The sequence below is a fragment of the Cadophora gregata genome, assembly GCF_030347475.1.
Source record: "Cadophora gregata isolate MNR1 chromosome Unknown scaffold_16, whole genome shotgun sequence".
NCBI classification, from domain to species: Eukaryota; Fungi; Ascomycota; class Leotiomycetes; order Helotiales; family Ploettnerulaceae; genus Cadophora; species Cadophora gregata.
Window position 1 is genome coordinate 1,308,559 of NW_026695939.1, and position 19,234 is coordinate 1,327,792.

General features: G+C 46.1%; 7 protein-coding genes and 1 non-coding gene across 8 annotated transcripts; 5 read left to right on the top strand and 3 right to left on the bottom strand.

Annotated features, from left to right (window-relative positions):
• Positions 1–1,781: 1,781 nt before the first annotated feature.
• ONS95_005655 (uncharacterized protein) lies at positions 1,782–3,509 on the top strand (the record flags this gene model as incomplete). The annotated part of the gene is made up of 4 exons (XM_058499075.1): positions 1,782–1,859; positions 1,897–2,241; positions 2,290–2,397; positions 2,455–3,509. The coding sequence occupies 4 exons, from the start codon at positions 1,782–1,784 to the stop codon at positions 2,641–2,643; spliced, it is 720 nt and encodes a 239-aa protein (XP_058351342.1). The 3' UTR covers positions 2,644–3,509.
• Positions 3,510–4,816, bottom strand: RPS0 (structural constituent of ribosome). Its single transcript, XM_058499076.1, has 3 exons — positions 4,602–4,816; positions 4,043–4,512; positions 3,510–3,993 (listed from the first exon to the last, which is right to left on the bottom strand). Exons 1-3 carry the CDS (start codon positions 4,769–4,771, stop codon positions 3,746–3,748), a joined length of 888 nt encoding a protein of 295 aa, XP_058351343.1. The 5' UTR covers positions 4,772–4,816; the 3' UTR covers positions 3,510–3,745.
• Positions 4,817–4,972: 156 nt separating this feature from the next.
• ONS95_005657 (uncharacterized protein) lies at positions 4,973–6,093 on the top strand. The gene has a single exon (XM_058499077.1). The coding sequence runs from the start codon at positions 5,023–5,025 to the stop codon at positions 6,016–6,018; it is 996 nt and encodes a 331-aa protein (XP_058351344.1). The 5' UTR covers positions 4,973–5,022; the 3' UTR covers positions 6,019–6,093.
• On the bottom strand, positions 6,094–7,510 carry VMA6 (H(+)-transporting V0 sector ATPase subunit d). The gene is made up of 2 exons (XM_058499078.1): positions 6,324–7,510; positions 6,094–6,275 (listed from the first exon to the last, which is right to left on the bottom strand). The coding sequence occupies exons 1-2, from the start codon at positions 7,335–7,337 to the stop codon at positions 6,192–6,194; spliced, it is 1,098 nt and encodes a 365-aa protein (XP_058351345.1). The 5' UTR covers positions 7,338–7,510; the 3' UTR covers positions 6,094–6,191.
• Positions 7,511–7,534: 24 nt separating this feature from the next.
• Positions 7,535–9,801, top strand: NOP58 (Nucleolar protein 58). Its single transcript, XM_058499079.1, has one exon. The coding sequence runs from the start codon at positions 8,089–8,091 to the stop codon at positions 9,613–9,615; it is 1,527 nt and encodes a 508-aa protein (XP_058351346.1). The 5' UTR covers positions 7,535–8,088; the 3' UTR covers positions 9,616–9,801.
• Positions 9,802–14,952: 5,151 nt separating this feature from the next.
• Positions 14,953–15,098, top strand: ONS95_005660. Its single transcript has one exon. It is a non-coding gene; the product is annotated as a tRNA-Met (tRNA).
• Positions 15,099–16,050: 952 nt separating this feature from the next.
• On the bottom strand, positions 16,051–16,608 carry ONS95_005661 (uncharacterized protein; the record flags this gene model as incomplete). The annotated part of the gene is made up of 2 exons (XM_058499080.1): positions 16,051–16,401; positions 16,471–16,608. 2 exons carry the CDS (start codon positions 16,606–16,608, stop codon positions 16,051–16,053), a joined length of 489 nt encoding a protein of 162 aa, XP_058351347.1.
• A 566-nt stretch (positions 16,609–17,174) lies between these two features.
• On the top strand, positions 17,175–19,159 carry PRS5 (ribose-phosphate pyrophosphokinase). Its single transcript, XM_058499081.1, has one exon. It carries the CDS (start codon positions 17,440–17,442, stop codon positions 18,481–18,483), a length of 1,044 nt encoding a protein of 347 aa, XP_058351348.1. The 5' UTR covers positions 17,175–17,439; the 3' UTR covers positions 18,484–19,159.
• Positions 19,160–19,234: the final 75 nt, after the last annotated feature.

Consider the following 19,234-nt stretch of genomic DNA (forward strand, 5'->3'; position numbering starts at 1 on the left):
TTTCTGGGGAGTTGTAATTGTACTGCGTGACTTGAAAGTGGCTCGTGAATCGAAGAAACTTTTTTTTTAAAAAAAAAAGCAGTAATTCATTGCATATGTACTCGTTCATATAATACATCGCCTCAAAAGGGCATCCAGACAGTTGAATTTGGAGTTAACGCAAGGCGAGGTGTCGCCGTGCCGGTGACATTTTCGGAACTCGCTTCCGCATCACCTCGCCTCGCCGCCTCGCTAAAGTTGTTTTCATTTGTCGGCAAAGCAAAGAAGCGATTCAACGCCGCGACAAACAGGAACGTCAAAAAAAAAAAAAGAATTGCAGCGATGCCGCGACGGGATGGGAAGGATCCAAAAGGGGAGAAGCAACCAGAGAGAGACAGAAGAGAGAAAAGAAAGAAAAAACGCAAAAGAGAAATCTATGGTGCCGCGCACAGAGTGGAGGGAACAACCTTGATTGCGATCTCTGCGGGCTGTTTGTCGATGCGGAAATCCAATTACTGTTGGATTAGGATGGAAGGGATGGAATAGGACGATGCGCAAGGGAAATTGAACAAAGAAAAATGGTATGCTGGATATTAGAAGATGCTGTGTAGGTTAGAACCCCGGCACTGGGTAGAGGTTGACATGAGTGATAAGTCATAAGCAGATCCTATGAAGGGTTCAAATCGAGCTGTGGGAAATACAACAGGGCTCGGGCCTGAAGCCACGGCGGACCTCTACTAATTCTTTGTGCCGGGGCGACAGAACAATGCATATTTCTTTATTTAAACCTGCTATTGATCTGTCGGCAAGTGCGGAGCGGGCAGCCTGGCTCCGGAAATCTTCCGAGGAAAAGTGAATTCAAACCGAATGAAGCTATTCACTGCCGACGACGGGACAGTTACGTGGGAACACGCTTGATGCCTCAAATTACTAGTGGCAGTATAAACTAGCCAACTAAGAACTTCGCTAAGAGGGTATATTCTGGCCGCGCTCCTCTTTCCTTCTTTCAAATTTGCAACTACTACATCCTCAACACCACCTGCCTTTCAACGCAAACCCAACTCATCTTCTCCAACACACAGCTCTTGCTTTCTTCTTGCGATTACATCATACAGTAGTCATGGCTTCTCAATCCGCATCGCACTATGTCCCAACCAGTGAACTGCTGGCTTTTACTCCTTCGAAGCTGAACTTGCAAATGAGTTCGTCGATGCTCTCAGAGCGAGCCCTGGACATTGAACGCATAGATGCAGATGGCTTGACGGCTTGGTCGTAACTAGTTATGCGCAAGTCCACGGGTGCTCGCACCACTATGCCCTTGGTGTATTAATTCTAGCGACGCTGTGTACTATATCGACTTTGGAGGTCTCGGTCCGCTGTCACTGAACTGCGCCGATGGCAGACACCTTTATTCGGTCCGAGATAGTATGATATAAGTCGCTATTTATCATCATCATCATTCAACTGGTGACATTGGATCCACTCTTGCTGTTCCAGTCGGCCGACTCATTGGTGAGTAAACACGATTTTGGCATCCACCCGTCAAACCACCCTCGACCATCCTGTCCATTCAATGTCACTTTTTTGTTTCAGGACATATGCGAAGCAAATGTGCTGACTTGAATTTTCTCTACTTTCTAAGAATGGTGTCAGTCCGGTTGCCCTATCCAGATGGATTGTCTTGTGCGACGTTGACAAGCACCTATGGGCTTGCTATGCCGATGATGTTTCCGCACTTGATACAGATTCCTTCTCACCTGGAAATGCAGCCAAGGGATATACATACCACGCCAGTGACGACAATGCTTTCTACGCCAAGAAGGATTAGGGTCAACTCGTCATCTTTATGTGAAGGGTCGACCATCAACAGTTTGCCGAGAGTATGGAGATGGTCAGCGTCCGGCTATTCGATGCTAGTTGGACCACGACCGCTTCCAAAGCCGTCAACAATGGGAATATCGGTTGTCAAATGCCAGAGATCGGTTGTCGAAGATTGCGCGCCGTGGATTTGAGGGGTGTCCGAACTTCCAAAGGATTTTTGATTTTCACCATGTCGCCAACGTCGTACGATACTCAGGATTTCGGAAGCAGCTCAACAAGTTGAGCGAACCCAAGGTTCTTGGTCGGCGTGTCACGGAGGCTGCGTTTTTGAAGGTTCTGCTCCGGAAGTGTGCTGCCTGGGACGCTTCTGAGTTATCCAGAAAGCATCCTGGTGGAGAGATGCTTCACAAGAATAAATTACTGAGGGACGCAGTAGACCAGGTATTTTATTTATCTCCTTCAGTACGTGCTATGCTGACAGAAATCTAGCTCGTTGGCACGGAGTATCGGAATCGTGCTGGCAAACTGGTCATCAAGGATGACGTTGAAGGATGCTGGAAGGAGAGAGCTCTGCTATGCCCAGGCTTGGATGTCGATGTAAGTCACATACTCTATGTATATGCTGTGTTATTGTGATTCTGATGTCACATGCAGTTTCTGGCTTACGACATGACTGACGCTGAGCTGGCTGAGGAAGATGCTAGGCTAGCTGAGGAAGTTGAGATGGAGCATGATATCCAGATGGGAGAAGCACAGAGCGATGAGAACGAATACAGTGCTCCAGAGACTGAGAAAATGGTGCTCGTGCAGAGTCCGTTCCGTCCCTTAGAGATGGAGATGTAGTTGACTTGGATATGACTTCATATGATTTGGGGACTTACTTGTACTGCACAATCGACCCTGTCGATCGGACGCTGTCCGTTTAGGTGGATGTCTTTGGAGTAAACAAACAGAGTCTTATTGTCCTTCATAATCTAATTGAAAATCACACAAGAGCCAATGTCGATTCCCACTCAGTCTGAGGACAATCCCACTATTGGAATACAGTCAAATCCTTGAACACGCCAACCATGTAAGTCGGATCACAGACTCTCTTTCGTGTCCGACTGGACAGCTGTTATCAATGTAACTAGGTAGAGTCCCATTGTCCAAAAAATAATTACCAGCTTTGAACTGAGAGTCGATGTCAGTTCCCACCTAGCATGAGGACAATCTCACTGCTGGATCGAGGGGCCGCGGTCACAGCTCAGAGTACTGCCATCGATATAAGAAAGTCAAAGTCCTGATTGGAAACTTATGACATTTGTTCTATAAATGCACCACATTTATGGGAGAAACAGAATACTCAATCCGTAAGATGGACTTGGTTATCCTGGGATGGGTGATAGTTGAGACCAAAAAAACGAATGGACAAAAGGATTGCTTGCGAACAAGAGCGCGGTACAATGTGGGTTTGAGTGCGAATGGTACAGAGCAAATGAGGAGTGCTACTGCGAATATGTTTCCCCGCAGATGTTGGTGTATGTCTCTGCATTATCTCGAAGAGAGGTGGAGAGGTTAGACCAGAGGAACATACATTGATGTATGTCATGAGAAACCGAAGAATTAGGAGAAGAAAATTACTTCTCAAAATTGGGCAGCTGAAGGAATGATGAAGAGTATGGCTTCGTCCTTATCACAGAATTTACTTCACACAAGAGAGGCGCATTGGGTTGCTTTGCAGAAGATTTTCTTCTATGCTAGCGCAAGTTCTTGCTACATTACAGATCTGAGAACGCAAAGGCGGAACGCGATTAAGCAACCCCAATGTTTGGCAAGTACAAGGCTTTCCCTCTATCACTGAATGAGTGGACAGTTCAAGAGTATCTTTCCTTCATGAGTACTGACCAAGTTGACCCTTGGCCACAGCCAGAATGCAGAATTACCATTTTTGCGAACAAGAAATTTACCATTGCTCGGCTGGCTTGGCATCAGCAGCTCCCCAGTTGTCGGCAGCGGGTGTTGATTGAGCAGCCCAGTCCTCACCAGCTCCAGCCTCCCATCCAGCACCAGCAGCGGCAGGTGTGGCAGCAGCTCCAGCGAATGCAGTAGCCTGAGCACCAGAAACCTCCCAATCACCTCCGGATGCGAAAGCAGTATCAGCAGCTGGAGCAGCCTCCTCGACCTTAGCCTCCTCAATGGCCTCCTTGTTTTCTATTTTATATTAGCAATGTGCCATAAACACCTTGAATGAAGAGCATACCCTCAGCCTCAGGATCACGGTAGAAGTAAAGATCGACCATGACATCCCACTCAGCTTCGCGAGAAGCGATGGATCCACGGAGTCTCAAGACCTCACGAGCCAACATCCACCAGACCAAACCAATGGAGTGACGGCCCTTGTTGTTGGTTGGGATAGCGACATCGACGAACTCGGTTGGGGAATCAGTATCGCAAAGAGCAATGACTGGGATGTTGACGTAGGAAGCCTCCTTGATGGCTTGAGCATCGGTACGGGGATCGGTGACGATGATGAGGCGGGGTTCCTTGAAGGAGCGGGTGATGTAGTTGGTGAAGTTACCAGGGGTGAAACGACCAGCAATGGCGACGGCACCGGTGTGGGCTGCGAACTTCAAAACAGCGCGCTGTCCGTAAGGACGAGCAGAGATGACACAGATATCGGCGGGGTTGTCGACAGCTGCGATGATGCGGGCTGCGAGGACGATCTTCTCCCTGAATGCGGAATTTGTCAGCTTGTGATTCTTTGCGCCTGCGCAGAAAGTAATTCCAAGTGTAACGGGTTGTGCCAGAATCGCGCGTACCAGGTCTTGCCAATGTTGATGACATTGATTCCATCAGGGCGAGTCTTCCAGAGGTATGGTTCCATGTGAACCTGGAGGTTCTTGGATCCAAGGTGGCATTGAGCGCTCAAGAGCATCTCAATATCCTGGCTGGTAGGGTTGAAGATGGGGGGGAGTTGAGAAGGCGCCATCTTTGCGGTTGTTGTTAATTGGAATTGAAGTTGATGATACCTTGCGCCGAGAAATATATTTTGTGTGCGGCGAGCTCAAAAGTTCGTGAGATTTAACCGAAAACAGCTATCCTGATTGCAGTTAGCCAGCGTTCAGCCTCGCATTAGTGCCTGAGGCGAGAACAGGCGGCCGCAACTTGGCAGCAGCTCAGAGAATCTTTAGTTTGGTGTACTGAATGACTTGAGCAGCATCAGTTCAACCACATTCCACGATGCCTCCTCGAATACCCGCTCCGTCGCGCTTCGGCGTGGCAAACTGTAAGTTCTGCTATATGTATAGAATTTCGCATCTGACCCTATGCTCAGTATGTTTCCGGCCAAGCCCTTCAAATGCCCAACTCCCTACCGTTTCCGCCGCCCATTTGGTCACAATGGCACAGAGGAGGAAACACAAGGACCCATACGCTCTTGCTCAAGCAAAGCAAAGGAAAGACGCAAACATGTCACGAAGAGCCGAACTTCAGCAACAAAGAGAAGCTGCAATGGGAGATCCAGTTCGGGGCATTACCACACCATTTGTCGAATCGTTTGACAATGTAGGGGGATCAGATGTGATCAGTGAAGCTGTAATCACAGAGGATGGCGTCGCAATCAAAACCGCGGACAATGCCCTCTTGAATCATTTCCTCAGACCATCCGAGCTCGAAGCATCTATCAAGCATTCCTACGCCTTGACTGAGCCGGTCGTTTCCAAGATTCGAGATTTTGCGGATCCTGCTATTGAAGCAGAGGAGAAGAAGAGGCATGAGAAGGGCCACGCCAATGCTGTCGCTGCTATGGCCAGAATTGTCAGTCTAGCAAATGCTAGCCAGAAGGATAAGACCAGGGCGAATGTTGTTCGAAGCATTGAGACGTTCGGACGACATAACACAGACAAGGTGCTCAAACCCAGAGCATCACCAAACCCGGCAACTCTTGGGGACAAGCCACTTCCAGAAAAGACACCAAGGGCTGGTCCAGATACTGGTAGCTCGGAGATTCAAATTGCTATTTTAACGGCTAAGATAAGGGTCCTTGCCAATTTATTAGAGTCGAAGGCTGGAAAGAAGGATTACGTCAACAAGAGAAATCTGAGACTTTTGGTACACAGGAGGCAGAAGTTGTTGAAGTACTTGCGGAAGAAGGAACGTGGAGGGGAAAGATGGCAGCACTTGATCGAGACTTTGGGATTGACTGAGGGGACATGGAAGGGCGAGATCAGTCTGTAAATACTTGTACATCATATACCACCAAGAACTGTATGATAGAGGCTATGAATTGTACGAAGCAATTTGTAAAGCATTACCCGTGATCTCCCAGCGCCAAACCAGCCAACAATAAAACCTACAAACCCTGGCAACTTGAGCCTGAGTTGAACTGAATGAATATCAAACTTAGTGATCTAGAATACACTGATGTAGTTGCCAATCCTCTCCTTCTGGTTCTGAGCTATACACTCAGCAATCCAAGTGATATTCCGGATTTCCTTCGCAATATTAGTAGAGACCCTTGAAAATATCTGTTTACAACATACCTGCTCTCTCAACTTGACCCAGGCGTAGACAATTGCGAATGTGAACTGTCTTGTGAAAGCGCTCTTGGATATCTCCATCTCTTTTTGATAGAACATGTCTTCCAAGCTCTTGCCATCTCCACCAACTCCACCACTCATATTGCCGGCTCCAGTACTGGCCTGTCCCAATCCAGTTGCCTCAAAATAACCCTTGTAGTCACTAACACCATCAACTGCCAATCTGACACCCTCGATGTCGTCCGCTCTGGAAAGCATGAAGGAACCTTCTGGGTACAAACGACCGAATGTGGGGTATAACTTCTTGCGCTCAGTCTTTGAGAGTTCCGTGCCGAAAGAGTTCAATGTGATGTTGATAGCTCTTCGATCCGCCTCAAACTCCAATATCTCTGTCATAACTTCCGCCGTAGGCGTGCCTGCCATCTCGGGATCGGTATTCACGAAATTGTGGAAATCCTCCAAGTAGTTCTTGTACAGCGTATTTCGGACAATCTCGATATTCAATTCGTCCAGATCTTGATGGCTCAAACTTCCCTTGAAATATGGTGCAAGTGGTGTCTCGATCAAAACACTATTGTACAGTTCCTCGATGTTGGTCGCAACGCAGAGAACTGGCATTGTCTCAAACCAACCAAGCGGGTGGCATCTTTCCAGTAGCTCGCGAGTATCTCTTTCGTGGAGGGTTCCAGTAATCAGAAGAGCAACGTTGTCGATCATGTAGCCATAGGTGAGGTAGTCCATGAACTTTGCCAGCGATCCAACTGCATTTGCTCGTACATATCGGAACTCGGAGATCAATTTATCTGTCGTCTTTGCTGCAAGAGTTGAAGTCGAAGGGTTTGGAGGGAGGGATGCTAGGAAATCGCCGTATGCTGGACCGAGCTGGAGCTTGAGATCATCGATAGTCTCGCATTGGATTAGATTGTTGTAGTTTTGGCCAGTCAACAGTCCATTGCGGTATCCTCGCACAATACCCTCAATATAGCCATTGTTGACGTTGAAAAAGAGGCCTTCCATTTTCGTAGATGGTTGTGAGGAGTGTATAAGGCGTAGGAATTACGATTAACCGCTTTCGTTGAGCTGCCTGCCTCGATGAAGCTATCCAGCGCCGCGTCATGTGACTGAGTACCAGAAAGAGGCTAATCCCATATAGGCTTAGAACTGAAATCCAAAATGCTGCTCAGAACTTTTTATTTTTTGCGAGTCGGTTAGAGCTTCACAAACCTCAAGTATTTTTCCCCCGCCAACATTACGGCTCCGAATACCTTTCAGTCAAAATGGGCTTATTCGTTCTGAGCGAGACGTCTGCAGGCTTTGCCCTCTTTAAGGCCCGCGACAAGCATATCCTAAAGAAAGATGATTTCAGCACCATTGTCGAGACGGCTGAAGGTCTCAATGAGCTGTGAGTATCAATTGACTCGAATTTTTCTCCGTGGTAGTGAGGCTAAATGCTAATTGGTCTTCATAATACAGCTTGAAGCTGAAGAAGTTTGAGAAGTTTGACAGCGCGGCAACTGCTCTCGAGGAAGTGGCAGCAATCACAGAAGGAAAAGTCTCTCCTCTTCTTGCACAGCTCCTCGACTCTCTCAAGGACGAAAAGAAAGCTTCGCTGGCAGTCGCAGACCCTAAATTGGGTCAAGCTATCAACAAACTGCCCGGTCTTACACTCACACCCATCTCCGATTCCACTACCAATGACATCTACCGTGCGATTCGCGACCACCTACCTTCCCTCATCCCCGGTTTGGCGCAGGAAGCCATCTCCACAATGGCCCTTGGTCTCTCGCATTCGTTATCGCGTCACAAGCTGAAGTTCTCGCCTGATAAGGTCGATACCATGATTGTGCAAGCTATCGCGCTTCTGGACGATTTAGACAAGGAGCTGAACACATACGCCATGCGAGTCAAGGAGTGGTATGGATGGCATTTCCCCGAGATGGGCAAGATTGTGAATGATAATTTGGCCTACGCTCGCATTATCCTCAAGGTTGGTATGCGCACAAACACATCAAACACAGATTTGTCGGATATTCTCCCCGAGGAAATTGAGACTGCTATCAAGGCTGCCGCAGAAGTCAGTATGGGCACCGAGATCACGGAGGAAGATTTGGAGAACATCCAACTTCTGGCCGAGCAAGTAGTTGGCTTCACGGAATACCGTCAACAATTGTCGCTCTACCTGACCGCCCGCATGGCGGCTATCGCGCCAAACTTGACCGAGATGGTTGGAGAATTGGTTGGAGCTAGACTGATCGCACACTCTGGATCTCTCATGAACCTTGCCAAGAGCCCTGCCAGTACTATTCAAATTCTGGGTGCTGAGAAGGCTTTGTTCAGAGCTCTGAAGACCAAGCACGATACACCTAAGTATGGTCTCATCTACCACGCATCTCTCGTTGGTCAGGCCACTGGAAAGAACAAGGGCAAGATCGCCCGTATGTTGGCAGCTAAGGCAGCCATCGGTCTTCGTGTCGATGCTCTCTCAGACTGGAGCGCACAAGGTGAAGGAAAGGGTGATGACATTGATGATGAGGAGAGATCTGCACTAGGTGTCACATCAAGGATGAAGATTGAGCGCCACCTCCGAGCACTTGAAGGAAAGCCATTGCTCCCCAGAGGTGTTGCTGTTGGACCAAATGGCACTGCTGTCACCCCAGGAAAGTGGGAGGTCAAGGAGGCCCAAAAGTACAATGCAGATGCTGATGGACTTGCTGGTGATGAGCCTGCTGCCGCAGCTCCTGTGTCCGAAAAGAAGTCAAAGAAGGACAAGAAAGAGAAGAAGGAAAAGAAGGAAAAGAAGTCGAAGGATGCCAAGAAGCCCCTGATTCAGGAAGTGGTTGCTGAACCAGATTCTGACGAAGAGATGGCCGACGTCGACGCTGGTCTTGCTCTACCACCACCAGACTTGAACGGTACCAAGGCAAAGCCAGTGGCCCAGAACTCCAAGGACGAGTCGGAAGATGACTCAGATGACTCCGACGCCCGCAAGTTGGCACTTGCTAAGGAGAAGGCCAAGAAGAAGGCAGAAAAAAAGGCTAAGAAAGAGTCCAAGGAAACCGCACCTGCACCCACACCTGTCGAAGTCGAGGATCCCGATATCAAGCTTGCCGAAGCCGCTGGTCTGAGTCTCAAGAAGTACAAGAAGAAGGTTGCCAAGGGCAAGATCGTTGTGGAAGGTACCCCAGTCAAGGCGAAGAAGGTAGAAGAGAGTACACCTGTCAGCAGTAAGAAGCGGAAAGCCGATAATGTCGAAGTCGAGAAGTCAGAGAAGAAGAAAAAGAAGAGCAAGAACTGAATGTCTCACTGACTTTCTTTTTTGTATCATAATGCTTCTCAGGATATCGGCGTGTTAGGATGTCCATATGGCGGCGTTACGGTTTATAACCATGATAGGGTATTTCTTTAGGAGGCTTGTTTTGTGGCGCTATTCTGTCTTGCATCAAAATAAAACGGCGGTATTGAACAGATATCTAGTCTAACATTTCTACTGCATGTCTTCGCCAGTGATGTTTCTTCAACAAGTCACCCGCAAGTGTGGTTGATTTAAGTTTTTTTTAGAATCATTGTTGGCACATCGCAATTACTACTCTGCTGCTGGGCTATCCATTTGAGCTGCGACCTTCTCCATATCAGCATTAATGCCCTAAAGGAAGTTAGTACGACTTCAACACACCTTGCTGAGAGCCAGTTGCTTTGCTCACACTGCTGAGCTCCATGCCTAACCATGAAGTCTCCAGGAGGATAGGACAGTGTCTTAGGGAACATGGCTGATTTAGGGACCCCTTGGGTCAATCAAAGCAAGCCAATCAGACCAACTAGACTTTGAGTTGTGGCACTAGGCAGTGCTCGTCACTTTCAATGTATCCTGATGATATTGAGGTCCTCAAGTCACGGCATGGAGTCAACGGCCACAGGGTCACAGTTCTGAAACTGTCTATCTGTTCGCATATTACAAACGAACTTAACCAGAAGTCTTGTTAGGTCAGTTTCGTATTAATTGCATGTTCGAGTCTTCTGGGAACATATCCATCACACAGAAACCGCACACTCATTAACGCTGGGGTGACAAATTGTGCCAATGCAGAGCCGTGTTGCCCTGTGTTGACGGTCCAAGCGTGTATCGTTTGTGTATTCAAGGTCGCTTCTTGAGTTGAAAAACCTGGAGCTGTTCTTGACTTAGCCCTATGGGTCGTACACTTACAATCCCTGCATCATCTGGAAGACAGTTCACGTCCAATCCGGATTTGTAAAGAAGATTAATTGGAAACCTGCACTACGGTGGCAACAGCTCCATTGGCATGGAAAGAATCTCCATTGGCATGGAAAGAATCTCCATCCCTATGGAGATTATTCCATAATTATGGAGATTCCCTTTATACCTAAGGATAATTTCTATCCTTATAGAGTTTCTTTCTATACCCATGGAGATTCTTTCTATACCTATGGAACCTACTTTCTCTGTCAAAGCGTGTTTCATACTTAAACTTTAATCCTTCCATATGATCTCCTCCCCCCCTCCCCCCCCTCTTTTCTTTCTCTCTTTATCTCTCTTTACGGTAGGTCTCTCTACGGTAGGTCTCTCTACGGTAGGTCTCTCTACGGTAGGTCTCTCTCCATATTAGGTCTCTCACAGTAGGTCTCACAGTAGGTCTCTCCACGGTAGGTCTCGCCACGGTAGGTCTCTCTATAGTAAGAAGGTGGGAGGCTAAGGTAAGAAGGGGGGGGGGGGGGGGGGGGGGGGGTGGGGCGGGGTGGGTAGGGAGTAGGAAACTATAAATATTATCCATAGAACTGAATATATAAAAATGGAGGAAAATCCATAATTATGGATTTATAGATATTTCCATGTTTCATTTTGTAACGTCTCACCCCCCTATTCCGGCCACCCCCCTATTCGGCCACCTCGCTTAATTGCAACACTTCCTGTTTGAGACTTAATAACTTTATTTAGCGTCAACTTCTATATAAGATATTATAGATTCTGATTCTCCTCCTGATTCTGATTCTTCAGATTTAATTTGACGCTCCCCAGCTGTAATTTGAGCCTCTTTAATAGCACGGATTGTTATAAACTTGGAATTTAGACTAGTCTTAACCTTTCTCTTTTTCCTTAGCCTTAATTGCTCTAATCTCTCTTCTAGCTCTTTGATCTTCATATTTGCCTTCCCTAATTTGTATTCCTTCTCGTTAATCCCTTTTATAACCTTCCTAAAAAGCAAGCGTTATGTCGGAAGTTAGTTATATGATCCGCTTACTAGAGTACGAATCTATAAGTACAGATCTTTTCGTACCTTTAGAGTACATAACTCAATTGAAGTATTAGAAACCTTCGGAGGTTCTATTAGCGTCTCTTAAGGCTTTAGAAGTGTTAGATTTGTCGATTTATTACTGTTTTCTAATAGTAAAAGGCTTATTAATAGCTTAGCAACAGATACCGGCTATAGACCTATAGTTCTCTACCCCGATTTAATATTAGAAGGTATAAAACTTTCTTAACGTACCTTATAGTAGTAAACGAGAAAATTCCGCTTACCTATTAGTATAGAATCGATTAAAGAACTTAACTTTTGCAGTTCTTTCCGGTAAGCACGCTTAAGTGTAGAGAAAACTATTAAATCAAGAGGTTGTAAGACGTGTGACGTATATACAGGTAAAAACAAGAGGTAGATATTATGTTTAAGGCACTTCCAAAGGAATTCTATAGTCTAGTAGCTCCTATAGCCGTCTAGAATAAGGAGTCTTACTAAATAGTCACGTAGTTCCGTCTGAGGGATAAACACTTTTTCCAACTACTCTAGAGCTATAGCATCAGTAGTCCACTTATTTTCAGTGGCTATAAAATACTAATCGTTGAATATTTCCAATTAAGATAGAAACTATTGTTATTAGACTAACTTTCCCTTGTAAATCACAAGAGATTTAGTAGAGGCTCTAATTGCAGAGATAGATTCGAGGATTAACGTCTAACTACGTGAACTAGGCTGTTTCCCTTGAATCTTACGCTTTTTAGCGTAGCTTATAATCAGACTATTAAGACCATAACCTTCTATAACACCTATCTTATCTATATTCTATCGTTAGCTAGGTGGAATAGCCTTAATAGCCGGGATTTCTAATTTTTAGAACTAAGGCCGAATAACTTCAGAATAAGCGTTGTTAACACGTACAGAATCGACGTATATCTACTTCTTAGTCTTAAGAATAGGATTCCAGGCTAAAAATCGTGTTATCTAGTGTTTTCCGAGTAGTAAGTGATCCCCTTAGAGAGCTAGAAGCCTCTCTCTAAAAACCCGAATCTATACGTGCGTAACTTTATAGCTAAGAGCCTCTTAATTTAAAATCCAATCGGCTAATCGATTCTCTACTACTATAGGTAATCTTTATAAGTAGCTAGCGGCTTCTTAATGTGACTGAATCGTTGCGTTACAGCCTTAAAGAGTAGACCTTAGAACACCCTACTCACGTGATACCTTTTGTACAGACTTACTATTTACTACTTCTTCTAAAGCGCACATGACGTTATATTCAGTATATTAAGGCTTCATGATATAAATAAGTTGCATTCTAGATTTCAAGAAAATCGATAAGAGGATTAGAATTTAATTAATTGTTAAAGTTGACAGGTAGGAGTAGCGGTGAGGTTAAGCGAGGTGGCCGGAATAGGGAGGTAGCCGGAATAGGGGGGTGCGACGTTATGGCATGAAATCCATGATCATGGAAATATTCTCCATAATTATGGGTGACGACTCTCTATTCCTATGGAAAGATTTTCCATAAAATACCTCCATATTTATAGAAAATATTTCCATTGGAATGGAGAGCTGTTGCCACCGTAGTGCTGCCATTGACGAGGTACAAGCGTGAAATCTTCTGTATGCCTTTCATGGAAGGGCATGTAGGCTGGGAGACTACAGAGGACTCTGGAAGATAACACTTCTTAGGAGGTCTTGAACTGATCGGGCTTGCCTAAACCTGAACTAAACAGAGCTTAAAAAATTGCCAAGAAGGATCCTCGCGATAATAAATCCAATCCTGACAAAACTCGCTAAAAGCATGCTCAAAACAATACGTCACAGCTTATAGCTCCCAAAAGTCTATCTTCCAAAAAAGGTAGGAACTAACCAGCATACCGGTTTCTGCGGGAGGAGTGTATAGGCAGTTCTTCTGTGCTGTTGGGGTCCGGTAGCAGATCAGGAAGAAAGAGGGATGTCACCTCCTGCCTTACTAGGTGTTTCTCCCTAATTACGATGTCTAAAGTCCGAGGACTTAGAACGGCCTCCACCCACATACAAGTCATAGTTTGGTTCTATACCTCCACGCAAATGCTGACCTTTGAAGGAGGAGTAAATGATTTGCGGGCTTGGAATGGGATTAAAGTCCATGCATCACAGGTGACGCGATACCAGATCACAATAATAGACTGGGTGAATACAGGTCATCTAGCCTCAGCTTTCAACTTAACAAAATATCATACCCTCTAGAACAAACCAAGTGATTGGACATCGTTCCCAACCATTTCGGAACAGAAGAGAACCAAAAAAGTTGAAGCTACAACGCCATGCCAAGCTCTTCGGACACTTAGACGGTCCAGAAGAGAATCTATATTACACCAGATCTTCAGTCAGGTCGATGTGCAATTCCCACCAAAGGTACTGTACTTAAATGAGTCTGTCGACTCTAGAGCCAACGCCTCTCCCAATTGACTGGTTTGGTTTGCAGAACTGCCTATTTGATTAAGTATCGTGCGGATGTGCTTGAAGCTGACTTGTCATTCGGACTTCAGACGAGAGAAAAAAGCTCTCTTGGTGTTAGTGAATGATGATATTGGCCGAGGCAAAGCTGATAGACCCTGACATATTAGAAACCAAATATTTGATCGGCTATCCAATCTCCTTTCTTGAGATGGGAGCCAGTCATGATAGATGCTCCGAAGTTTGTGCAAGCGGAACTCAATACTGGAATACCGTGAAAGTACGACACACGGACTGAAATTATTCTGCCATTTTGGAAAGGTTGAACAGCGGAGCTTCAAATGGGGAGGTGAATCTGACACCCCGAAGCAGTCAGACGCGAGGATGTTTAGAGAGACAGGTAGGTCGTCATTTAGATAGATGTGCACTTGAAAAGAAAGCTTATGACATTTTTCATTCTTATATTCTGTAGACAGAGAAAGTGACTAATCTTCTGGACACCGGTCCATCACAACTTCGATCACAAGTTCCATCACAGTTGAGTCTCCCCAATGGATCAAAAAGAGGCCCCTGTCTCATGAGAGAATAAAAACAAAAGGCATATCGGGAGGGCAACAAGGTCAGTCACTGTACCTTGTATGCTCACAAATTGTCAAAGAACACTCAAGTAGTCAGGGAAAACAGCTTCCCACGATAGCAGGATGTTTTTCACTAACGAGACTGGACGTCAACAATGCCACCACTAGCCCAGCGCGTTCACAAACACAAACCAACGCGTCAAATCCGAAGTCATCGTCTCCCACCTCCACCGCACGCACTTAACGACCAAAACAAACGCAGCGCATATGCTCGGGAAAGTCTACCGCCGATCTCCTCAAATCTCCTAGCGGTCCATTAACATATTCGAATAGCACATTTCTACATCACAAAAATCAATTCGAGGTCAGATAGTTCAATGGCTAGAACATCACAAACATGTGTACTTGTCGGATTGGCGTCTGTTAGTCTATGTACAACACTTGTACTCGTAGCTCTGCTTGGGTGTAAAAGTATTGTGAAGACGAGGGTTCAATTCCTTCTCAGGCCAAAACCCATATTTTTGGCTTCTTCTTTTTTCGAGGAGGCTTGTTATGTTTTTGCTTGGATGTTTTCCAGGGGCGTTTTTCGGGAGCATTTGTTGATTCCAAAAGGAAGCGATATGTGTGGGTCGTTCATTGCTGGGAGGTGGAAAGCCGAGGCGAAGCCGGTCGCTGAGGGTGTGATGCAGCGTAGGGCAATTTGTATTTGCTGCGAATTCTGTTTGGCTTTCAGAGGGTTCGTAGATGTATGTATCCTGCAGGGCAGCCACAGAGGTATGTATATGAATGAATGAATGAATGAATGAATGAATGAATGAATGAATTGAGTGACAATAATTCAATATTGACAGCAAAGTCCAGAAGAAGAACGCACTGGCGCGCGGCTCCGAGTTCCTAGACAAAAGCAAGGTGCACATGAGGGCGATGTTCATATATAGATACATGTCAGGCCATGTCTAGAGGAGAAATCTATACAACAATCAAAGCGGTTGATCCACTCACGGGACTTCCTTCAGTCTGTCCCATTGATTTATTTGATCCATCAATAGCATAAGTCAGACTTTTTTGATGAAGTATCTGTGATTTTCAGGCCCGGTACAACTCTGTCCTGCCTCCATGCAAGGCTACCAGCATATGAGGATAACAAATGTGAAAGAAGAACAAAATGTGATTAAAATGCATTCGTAAATCATGAGCATGTAGGAACGCGAGAGGGTTCTTTAGCTAAAGCAGAATCGTTAAGCAAAGCATAGCTCAGATGTAGGCAGCAGCATGAGTAAGATCTAAGAGAAGGTTATCAAATTGCAATGTCAAGCTGTAGCATTCAATGGTATCAAAAGCGTAGCGCATAAACTTTACGAGAATCAAACCTGAACCAAGTCTTTGCCAGGTCAAGTCATGTCACCAGGGCCTACAAATGCCCATCCCTAACGCCGCCAGATACCATTTGCTCGTCCCCATTCATCCATCCACTTCCCATTTTGTGTCTGGTTGTGGTTGCTGGGCTTTCCGCACCTCTGCCTGTTCAGTCATAGCCTGTCTCTCTGCATTTCCATCCACCGTACCCAGGACCTCAGCAATAATCTCCACAATCTCATATTGCTGTTCATCAGAAAACCTATCATCCATCTCCTCCACTATCGTGTTCAAACTCTCGGCTTTAGTTGGCCTGAGATTCATGATCATGAGAATCTCAGCCTTGGTGAAGTTGAAAGGACGGAGTCGCTCGAGGAGTGTGCCGATGGTCTGGTCATTGTAAGGTAAGGGCTTGGATGCGAGAGGTGAGGGAGCTTCGTGAAAGTACTCGAGGAGCTGGAAGTAATCCTTGTCAGAAAGAGACGCAACAGAACAGGGCTGTGCTGTGGGTGCGGGGTACTGTACCTCTTTCACCACCGTCTCAAGGTTTCCCGGCCTCCTTCCTTTGATACCTTTCTTGGCATATCGTGATCTCTGCTCCGTCAAATGCGTATATACCTCATAATTCGTGAGGGTTGCCGATTGAGCTTCTAAGATCTTCATGGCTGCAGTGCGAAGGCTTGTCTGGTCAGTTCAGCTGCAGGAGGGGTTGGCACAATGCTTACCAACTACCCAGGCACTTGTGATGCCCAATCAGAGACAGACAAGTGCAATCAGTTGTACCTGTCAGAAAGGGTGACTCCCGGGGACTTGGGCGGTCTGAGGCTCTGTTGATATGTTTCCAATCAGATGCAGGAGATTCAGCACGCAGATGTACCACTGGCAATTTTCCGCCCGTCTCAATTCTGCAGTCAAAAATTAAGCGAGCAGCACATGAAAAACGGCCCTGAAAGACCCTAAAGGAGAGAAAAAAGAAAACAAAGCTACACCTGCATACCTAGCTTTTATTTTTAGTTTGCATGGTCACTCAGCTCCGAAACATATAAAGAATGATCTTTATATGATTCACTCTGAGGCATATATTTGGATGCTTCTTCAGCGGTCAGAAAACAAGCACAGCAGCCTTGCAGCCAACCCCGCCAGTGGCTAACTGCTTTCGAGCTAGCTTAAAGCTGTGCGCCCCAGCTTGAACTTTTCTTTGACGCAATTTTCTACCGTGCCTTGCGACAACCTTTTCTCCAGTCAAATTCTACCTACTCAGTCCGATATCAAATGGATTTCACACATCAAGCGCGCCGCCGTCAGCTCCTCTCATCATAGCCCCCTTCTCTTCTCTTAGTTCTCTTGTTTTACCATTCAATTCATCCCTCTAGCACGACATCCATCGCATTAATCTTGCCGCGGCTGCCCACTTTGAAATCCCGCATTTCACCGACGTTATCCTTCCTCGATCTCCAACCAGAACCACGGGATACCTGATCCGCGCACTTCACAATGGTTCGCAATATTGTCGTTCTGGGGGGCAATTCCCACCCTCAGTTGGTTAATACCATCTCCAACATTCTTGGTGTGCCACCTTGCAATCGCATCCTCAAGAAATTTTCTGTCGGAGAGAGCCGCTTGGAGATCCAAGATTCTGTTAGAGGAAAGGATGTCTACATTGTCCAATCTGGAGGCGGCAACGTCAATGATCATTTCGTTGATCTATGTATCATGATCTCTGCATGCAAGACAGGATCTGCCAAACAAGTTACTGCTATTCTACCCTTGTTCCCTTATTCGAGACAGCCAGACCTTCCCTACAATAAGGTTGGGGCACCGCTTTCGAAAGCTCCTACCGGTATCAATAGGGGTGACTTCACCTTCGAAAGTCGTCCCCCTACACCTGGTGCAGGACCACAAACACAAGGCCTCGCAAATGGAAATGGAATGGAAGGATTGCAGAAGAAGCTGGGCAAAGCATCGCTTGAGCAACAAAATGGTCTCTCATACACGAACGGCATCACTCCGCCAAGAAGATCCGATACCAATGATTCGCTCGTCTCCTTGAATGGTCGCGGCAGGGGCAATTCAGGATCTCAAGCTCCAGCTTTCACTACTCATGACTACGAGAATCAGGCTATGCTGAAGGATGCCAAAAACATTTTCCAGCCAAAGCCAGGGTACAAGCAGTGGGTTGCTCAGGCTGGAACGCTTGTGGCAGATCTCTTGACCTGTGCTGGTGCCGATCACATCATCACCATGGATTTGCACGATCCTCAATACCAAGGCTTCTTCGATATCCCAGTGGATAACTTGTATGGAAAGTCTCTTCTCAAGAAGTACATCCAAACCAAGATTCCAAACTTTAAGGATGCCGTCATCGTCAGTCCAGATGCAGGTGGAGCGAAGAGGGCAACTGCAATTGCGGATGATCTTAATGTTGACTTTGCATTGATCCACAAGGTAAAATTGCCCCACAATTCTGAACTTGCGCAAACTTATACTCCTAGGAACGTCGTCCTACAAGAATCACAGATCGACAGAATGCCACCATGATGCTCGTAGGAAATGTCGCAAACAGGATCACGATTCTTGTTGATGACTTGGCGGACACTTCCAATACAATCACCAGAGCTGCTAAGCTTCTGAAGAAAGAGGGCGCAACAAAGGTCTACGCACTCCTAACCCACGGTGTTTTCAGCGGAGATGCCATCGACCGGATCAATGCTTCCCCATTGGATAAGGTCGTTGTAACGAATAGTGTTCCCCAAGAAGAGCACCTCCGACTGTGTCCCAAGCTGGAGGTTCTGGATGTTGGTCAAGTCTTCGCCGAGGCCATCCGTCGTGTTCACCATGGAGAATCAATCAGTGCTCTGTTTTGGGATTAAGCATAAGGAGTTTTCTTTCCTCGGTTTTTTTTCTATCATGAGCAAGCATTTTCACAAATTTGGCGTTGGGGAATCTGATCGTGGGCTGGGATTGGGTATCTGTCGTAAGGCTTGCGGAAGACCCTCATCGACATTGTGCCAAAAGATACAATTGCTATACCCATCAATCCGCAGTCGCGGATCATACTTACTTCCAATCTTCGGGAGACTTAGACAAAAGTCCAATATCTATTGGCTTCCATTGAACGCTTCCCAAGTGCTGGATAAAAGGCGTGGAGAGTTGCATTTGAGTATCTACTGTAAAGGACCATAGAAAGCAGAAAAAAATAGGATGTCAATTGGAGAATAATGAGTAGTAATTGTGTCAAGTTGCCCTGTTTCACATCATGGAAATAGGATGTGAATCCAGCCATTCTCTG